Here is an 8,982-nt window from a genome sequence, read left to right as displayed (position 1 = left end):
GGAAGTGTTAGCTATGAAGGTTATTATTTTTTTTAAAAAAAAAAAACTGAAAAAGAAATAGAAAATAAAAGGAAAAAGAAGAGAAAAAAGAGAGAAATGATGTATAGAGTGATTGATGTAATGCATCAATCAATCAATCACGTGTCAAAAAATGTTGAATTGTGTGTGCATGTGGTAAAATAGTAATAAAATATAAAAGATGTGTAAAAAAGTTGGTTTAGCCGTGTATAGGTATTAATGTAATAAATTTATCATTTTAGATTTTTAGTGTAAAAATTTCTCTTATTTATTTAAATTTAAATCTAAAGAAATAAGATCAGGTATGAGAATGGAAAATTGAGTAATTAATATTTGTAGTTATATAGTGTGAGAAAATTAGATGCCTTGTTGTACCACATGGCTTCAGATGGACCCACTAATGCACACATATATTTATGTATCAATATATAAATTTATATAATGGGGTCCCAAAATGGCAATAATTGATGTTGCAATGTTGCCGGTGAAAGTGATTAGATTACTATGTTACAAATAGGAATCTAATCTATATTAATATCAATAGGTCACTTTCGAAGAGCCATCAAGGTCCCCATTCTCACACACAGACATAGACATGTATATAACATTAAAAAAAAAATCCAAATTCCTACCCTTTTCAATAATTCACCATCAACCCAAATTTGGGTTCATTTATATATGTATACATACATATATTTTTTTTTAAAAAAATTATTATATATATATTAAGTAGCTATCTCTTTTTTTTATTATTATAAATTTTTAGTTAATTTTTGTGTTTAAGAATATAAATTAAAATATTTTTTTAAAAATATTTTTTACAACAATATTTGTTATACTTACAATATCATGTCTATAAATTTTTAAATATTTTACAATATAGAAAATAGGTTTAGAGTTTTTTAACACAGTGTAAAATAGAATATCGGAAATTCTATTTTCAGTACTGTAGACTATTTAATTTTTTTTTAAAATTTATAAGAATAATATTATTATTATAAAAAATACCGCTATGAAAAAAATTATTTCAACATATAATTTTGAGTATAAAAATTAACTAAAAAAATTATAATAAAAAATTGTAATTAATGTTTGTACATACAGTTAGTAGCCTTACACCATAAATATTTTGTGATTATCATGAGTATCATATATAAATTAAATTACAGTAGAACCTTTATTCAAGAATACACTTGAAATTAAGAAAATTATATTCTAATTATGAGATTATAACTAAATAGAGTTACACTAGAAAAAATTCAAAACACCAAAAAATATCAATGTAACAATAATAACATATCATAATAGAATTATTTTTAAATAAATATAATATTTATATATGTATTACAAGTTAGAATAAAATTATTAATTTTACGTAAAGAAATTTATAAAATATGTATATATTTTATTTAAATATAATTATTTTTATATAAAAGTATATTTTGTTAATACGAGACTTAAAAAATATATAAAATTAATTATAATTTAGAAATTATTTTTATTTATAATTGACTCAAATTGAGACTGACTTTTTTTTATAACAAATTAAAAATTATTCTTCATAAAATATTGTTAGATAGAACTTTCTATGCTATATAAATTGACTAGCTCGAATAATTTTGCTATAATTATTACACATAATTTTGATTTTTATTACTTAGTCTACACACTCAGTACAGTATTCAAGGCAGTTATATTTGTGGTACCCTATATAATAATGTAGCAATATATATATGTGGACCTCTATCTCTCTCATTCTATATATAAGAATTGTACTTAAGCTTTCTTCTCTTCGGTCTTTTTATAAATAAATATTTTGATTGGTTGGGTTTAGTGGGGCTGGCTGAGTATAAATTGTCTGTATAGGGGAGGTGGTTGCAACTGACACAACAAAAAGCCCAGACACACTACTATATTGATGTGATCTCAATGGACCAAACGTTACACATACAGTGTCACACACCATATAAAAGTTAGAGAAATTTCATATTTCACCCCAAAATAAGTACCATACACTATTTTCGTATTTTCGATATCTAGAAATTTAATCTTATTTTTTTTTTAATATAACTATATATATAAATCATGTTATAAAATCAAAATAACTTGTTATAGTGAGATTTCTCTCACTTAGAAACTCGAGACCAGACTCCTCTTTAAAGGACACGTGTATTCAGATTTTCAATGAAGGCTGAATGTCCATGAGAGATTTCTCGAAGTTTAGATCTCGCTCAGGATAAAAACAGCGAGATACTGTAAGTGTGACTTAAGTCACACCGCATAACCATAATTCTCATCATACAGGGTAGATACAACTCGCATATGTCAGAACATGTGCGAGTGTCCCCTCTATATCTCCGCGACAAGTATAGAGACCAATCCCCTATGGTGCAGCTTGGTCCCAACGACCCAATAGCCCTGACAGGCCAATATAAGTTCGCATGTCCAGACTTTACTAGCTCCAACATGCGACGTCTACAAAGGGCGATTACCTAAAGGACGCAGACGTTCCATACGTACTGGCGATCCTGCGAGCTCAACAAACGGAACATGAACGGTCAACTCGCAGATGCGGAAGACGCATATGTTGATAAATTTAGTAACTGTCACACATTTATTAATGTTAACGTTGTTGAGCTTAGTTATTGCAATTCAATGTGTAAATAATGGATTAACAATGAATGTGATCCTCATGTAACCGATTGGACACCTACTTTGTATATAAAGGGGTGATCCACCATGAAAATGCACCTACGAATCCCTTGCTACAGTGGACTAAGCAGAACGAAATCTGACTGAACCACTATAATTCATCGTCTTGTTTACTTTTTCCGGCCTGGTTGTTTGTTCTTGCATTCCCAGTCGAGTACTCGCCATTTTAGGTTGAATACTCGCACTTGTCTTTTCTCAAATAATTCTCTTTTTTATCAATTAAATTACACTTTTTGGTGTTGCGAAATTCACTCGACAACATTTGGCGCCGTCTGTGGGAATCGACTGTAAGACTCTATTCACTTCAAAGAACACCACTCATCATGGCTGGAAATCACGTTAATGGAGCTAACAATGGATCCATCAATATTGGAATGATGAGCGTACCATTACCTGGAGCTGGAGTGCCACCTGTAGACGTCATCAACGGCGGGGTAGGGAGGAGCAACATCAGACCTCTCAACCTATTCCCAGAAACAACTGGTCCTCAAGTCGGAGACACGTCCACACCACCAAAGAACCATGCACTTTCCCCCGTCACCCCGGCGGTAGTGTCCGAAGGAGTGGTCCGGCTCACGACCGATCAATATGCCGCAATCCGGGATCGGTGCCGAGCACTACAAGCCGAGGTAGATGGACAGAGCCGAGCTCGACGCCCTCCTCGAGTTCCTGCCATTCGCAACGAAAACCCTCAGGTAACAGTTTCCAGACGTCAAACTAACTGTGTACGCAGGGAACGGAGAACTGATCTTGAAGTTTTGGACTTGAATCACCCGACGTCAAGAGACCAATCTGCAAGGTTGCCTAACCAGAACGCACAAATCGACGAGGATCCTGAGCGCCGCAACCCTCGCAGTCGTCCACCTCGAGATAACGACGCAGAGTCGGCCTCTTCATCCTCGCATGGCCGCACTCCGAGCAGGTATACGAGGTCTGGCTCTGTACAGACACAGCAAGGAGGACATTATCGTGTACACCGAGGTGATCTGCGTGATCACCTCAACGCAGTCTTTAGGGCACGCTCCCGCGGCCCGCATAACACTGAGACGCTCCATGATCCCCATACGGGCGATCAGGGTGTCAATACAGTTAACAACCCGCCTATCGCGCCGATTGCGACCACTGGGATTAATATCCCCTCGAACCTTGCCGCAGTGGTTGCGAGCGCCGCAGTCGTAGCGACTCCAACCCCTGCGACAGGAGGAATCGATCAAAGCATGCTTCTGCAAGCCTTGAAGATGCTTGAGCAGCAGCGTAAGCCCATATACAAGCTGCACGGCACCTCGCCTTTTACCGCAGAAGTGCGGCAGGCCCAACTTCCAAAAGGGTTTCGTTTATCCGAATCCCTCAAATATAAAGGTACTTCTAACCCGTTAGATTACCTAGAAAAGTTTAACACTATAATGGAAGTGGACCAGGTACCGCAACTTGCGAAGTGTCGCATTCTCGCGGCCACACTCGAGGAGAATGCCCATGATTGGTTCACCCAATTACCAGAGGCATCGATATCAACGTGGGAAAACTTCGTCGACTTATTCCTCACACATTTCCAGGCCACGATGACGTATAGGCCACCCTATACGACTTTGGCCAACATCAAACAAGAGCCTGGTGAGTCTTTGCAAAATTATTTCAAGCGTTTTAACGCCGAAGTAACAAAGGTTGAGAAGGCCCCCGAGTCTTTGCTTGTTTGCATGCTAATAACAGGTATCTTGCCAAGAACCGACTTCTGGAAAGAGCTACAGGCCCGAAGGCCAGAATCCTTGGTAGAGTTCTTCGCCATGGCCGAACCTCATAAGAGAATCGAGAATTCCTTGGCAGAGTTAGAGAAGGGCAAGAACAAACGACGATCACCCATACCGCGGTCGCGGTCTCGCAGTCCGCGAGGAAAGAATTCCAATGGCCGAAGCCCAAGAAGACGCAGTCCGCGCAGACCACGGAGCCCGAAGTTGGCTAAGTCACCCCCAAAGAAGGAGTCCTCGCCAAAAAGAAAAGGGGGACCTCGCTTCGTCAATTATACCGAACTGGCCGTACCTCGAGACCATATCTATGCGATTGAGGAAAGGAACGGCGTCTTCAAGAAGCTGCCCCCCATCAGGGGAAATCGCGACCGAAGAGATCCCAAAAAGTTCTGTAAGTACCACAAAGACATTGGTCACACTACCCTTGAGTGTTGGGTCTTGCAGGACGAGATAGAGGAACTGATCAGAAGAGGAAAGTTCGACAAGTATAAGAGAAGCGAGGAGGGACATCCCCAAGCGGATGGCAAAGGAGATAGTCAGAACGCGAGTGGCTCGAGAACACCTCGCAACATCTTAACTATAATCGGAGGACCGCATATCGCAGGCGACTCTCGCAAGTCACAAGAAAGGTATGCTAGAGAAGCCAAGGAGAGGCCGTTAACCAATGTGAACAATCTTGGTGAACGGCCAGAGAAGCTCTTCAAGAAGGAATGCGAGGACATTGTCTTTATGGAGAGCGATGCGAGATGGGTCCACCACCCGCACTCTGACGCACTCGTGATAGTCGCCAATATCGGTGGAGACAACGTCCATCGCATATTGGTCGACAATGGAAGTTCGGTGAATTTACTGAATTTCCAAGCCTTCAAGCAAATGGGGTTACAAGAAAAGGATTTGTGGCCTATGACATCAAGCATCTATGGCTTCTTGGGAGATGTCATAACAATCAAAGGAATGACCAAACTCCCAATCACTTTGGGAACTGCCCCAATAACTGCCAAGTCGATGGCCGACTTCGCGATGTCGACCAATACTCAGCGTATAATGCCGTGATTGGTCGACCAATTCTGAAGGAGATGAAGATCATAACCTCGATCTATCATCTAACGATGAAGTTCCCCACTCCCTCTGGAGTAGGATCGGTGAGGGGAGTCCAATCTGACTCTCGAGAATGTTACAATGCACGGTATCAAGCTCGCGAAAAAAGGACAGTTAATGTTATTCACCTTTTGAATGCACCACCACCTCGCCAGGAGATCCTCAGGATCGAGGAGGTACCGCACGTGGACAAACCAGACTTGGATCCGAGAATCCTTGATCACACCGCCGCAGCCCAAGCCGCGGAAGACACAATCGAGGTACCTATAGATCCTATAGATAATAACAAGGTTTTAAAGATTGGTTCTAGATTAAATATACAGTTGCGAGAACACTTGACGACTTTTCTAAAACAAAATCTTGACATTTTTGCCTGGAAACATTCAGATATGGTCGGGATATCTCCACAGGTCATGTGTCATCGCTTGAACATTGACCCAGAAGTGCGAGGTGTCCGACAAAAGCGCCGCAAAATGGACCCCGCGAGGTACCAAGCGCTGAAAGAAGAAGTTGACCGCCTCCTTGCCTGCGGCTTTATACGGGAGTCATTTTACCCCGACTGGTTAGCTAACCCGGCACTCGTGCCAAAGCCCAATGGCTCATGGCGTACATGCGTTGACTTTACAGATCTGAACAAAGCCTGTCCCAAAGACAGCTTTCCTCTTCCTAGCATTGACCAGCTTGTCGATGCCACTGCAGGTCACGCACTTTTAAGCTTCATGGATGCGTACTCGGGTTACAATCAAATCCCGATGTATGAACCAGACCAAGAACATACCTCGTTCATTACTGATCGAGGATTATACTGCTACAAAGTAATGCCTTTCGGTTTGATAAACACAGGTGCGACTTATCAAAGGCTAGTGAATATGATGTTTGCAGATCTTATTGGAAAGACAATGGAGGTATATATTGACGATATGCTCGTAAAATCGCAACATGCAGAGGATCATATTACGCACTTACAGGCCATGTTCGACATATTGCGACGATACAAGATGCGTCTAAACCCATTAAAATGCGTCTTTGGAGTGGGTTCCGGAAAATTCCTTAGTTTTATGGTAAATCAGCGAGGAATAGAGGCCAATCCTGCGAAGATTAGAGCGTTGGTAGAAATGCCGTCACCAACTAAGCCAAAGGAGGTTCAGAGCCTCACAGGCAAAGTCGCGGCTTTAAACCGCTTCATATCCAGATCCTCTGACAAATGTAAAGAGTTTTTCCAGACTTTGAAAGGTAACAAAAGGTTTCAATGGGATGAGAAATGCGAGCAGGCTTTTCAAGCGTTAAAAACGCATCTGGGGCAACCTCCAGTTCTATCAAAACCGTTGCCCGGAGAAGTTTTGTTTATTTATTTGGCCGTCACCGAATACGCGATTAGTTCAATACTAGTCCGCGAGGACCAAGGACGTCAACACCCGGTGTACTACGTCAGTAAGCGATTATTAGACGCCGAGACGCGTTATCCTCAAATGGAGAAACTGGCTTTCGCCTTGATAATATCCTCAAGAAAATTGCGACCTTATTTCCAGGCTCACAGCATTGAAGTTTTGACAAACTTCCCCTTAAGGCAGGTTTTGGCAAAGCCAGAAGCATCGGGGAGATTGTTAAAATGGGCGATGGAGTTAAGTCAGTTCGACATCAGGTATAAACCAAGAACTGCGATCAAGGGGCAAGCCTTGGCAGATTTTATACTTGAATTCCCAAGCACCGAGGTGGCAGTTGTAGAGGGTGGAAATGACATTGCCGTGGCAAGCAAAGAAGTATGGACATTGTATGTCGATGGAGCCTCAAATAATGAAGGTTCTGGCAGCGGGATCTTGTTAATCAGTCCCAATAATTTCAAGGTACACGCTGCTCTGCGTTTTGAATTCTCTGCATCTAACAATGAAGCCGAGTATGAGGCTTTAATCGCAGGTCTAAAATTAGCTCTCGAGATGAAAGTCGAGTATCTACAAGCTTTTAGCGACTCTCAAATCGTGGTATGCCAAGTGAGTGGAGAATACCTAGCAAAAGGCGGAAGATTGGTTAAATACTTAGCCATCGTTCGTGAAATAATGCAGAAGTTCAAACATGTAGTTGTGTCTCGAGTACCGCGTACTCAAAATGCCCATGCAGACGCATTGGCCCGACTGGCCTCCACCAGAGAAGCCGAATTACTCGATGTAATTCCGGTAGATGTATTGACTCATCCAACCATAGATCGAGAAACAATCATGGAGATCGATGACGTTCAGGAGATTACCTGGATGACTCCCATCCTCGCATACCTTGACAAGGGGCTCCTACCTGATGATAAAATAGAAGCAAGGAAATTGCGACAGCGAGCAGCCCGTTATGTGATATATGACCAGAGTTTGTATCGCAGAAGCTTTAGTCAACCACTTCTCAAATGTATCAGTGGAGAAGGCTGCGGTTACATACTGCGTGAAGTGCACGAGGGAATTTGTGGCAATCATACTGGAGGTAATTCCCTCGCCTTAAAAATTATGCGGCAAGGGTATTACTGGCCAACATTGCGACAAGATGCCCTCGCATTTGCAAAAAGGTGTGGTAGATGCCAGCGAATAGCCACTTACACACACCAGCCCCCGAGTAACCTCCATTCTATCACGAGCCCCTGACCCTTTGCAATATGGGGAATTGATTTAATTGGCGAGTTACCCAAGGGAAAAGGCGGAGTCAAATATGCTGTGGTCGCGGTTGATTATTTCACGAAGTGGGCTGAAGCAAAAGCACTCGCAACCATCACTGCAACGAAGTTACGCGAGTTCGTCTACACCTCCATCATTTGTCGTTTTGGCATTCCGCATAAACTCATTTCAGACAATGGAAAACAATTTGACTGTAAAGAGATGCGACAGCTATGCGACGATTTAGGGATTAAAAAAGCTTTTTCCGCAGTCGCTTACCCGCAGAGTAATGGACGGACCGCGCTCAACAAAATAATTAAGCACACCATAAAGGGAAAATTAGAAGATCGCAAAGGGGCATGGCCAGATGAATTATCGCAAGTCCTATGGTCCTATAATACGACCCCTCGATCTACAACTGGCGAAACACCCTTCTCGCTTTCTTACGGGTGCGAGGCCATGTTGCCAGTAGAAGTTGGGGCAGGTTCCCTACGCAGGGATACTTTCAATATCTCGCAGAACAACGAGAATCAGTTGTTTTGCCTTGATCTTTTGGAGGAAAAGCGTGATCAAGCGCAACTACAAAATGCGGCTTATCAACAGCGAACAGCAAGGTACTTTAACTCCAAAGTAAAGGTAAAAACCCTGCGAGTAGGAGACTTGGTCCTTAGGAGAGTAATGCCAAACACCAAAATCCCGTCGCATGGAGTTTTTGGGGATAATTGGGAAGGACCATACGTCATCGCAGATCAAATTGGTGATGCAACTTATCGACTCGCAAC

General features: G+C 41.4%; 1 protein-coding gene across 1 annotated transcript; it reads left to right on the top strand.

The window, feature by feature from the left end:
* The first annotated feature begins 3,318 nt into the window (after window positions 1-3,318).
* LOC133030605 (uncharacterized) lies at window positions 3,319-8,191 on the top strand. The gene is made up of 4 exons (XM_061103400.1): window positions 3,319-3,359; window positions 3,464-3,711; window positions 3,886-3,984; window positions 6,138-8,191. Exons 1-4 carry the CDS (start codon window positions 3,319-3,321, stop codon window positions 8,189-8,191), a joined length of 2,442 nt encoding a protein of 813 aa, XP_060959383.1.
* The last annotated feature ends 791 nt before the right edge of the window (window positions 8,192-8,982 follow it).

Source organism: Cannabis sativa, chromosome 8, assembly GCF_029168945.1.
Source record: "Cannabis sativa cultivar Pink pepper isolate KNU-18-1 chromosome 8, ASM2916894v1, whole genome shotgun sequence".
NCBI lineage: Eukaryota > Viridiplantae > Streptophyta > Magnoliopsida > Rosales > Cannabaceae > Cannabis > Cannabis sativa.
This window is presented reverse-complemented; position numbering and strand designations above follow the sequence as displayed.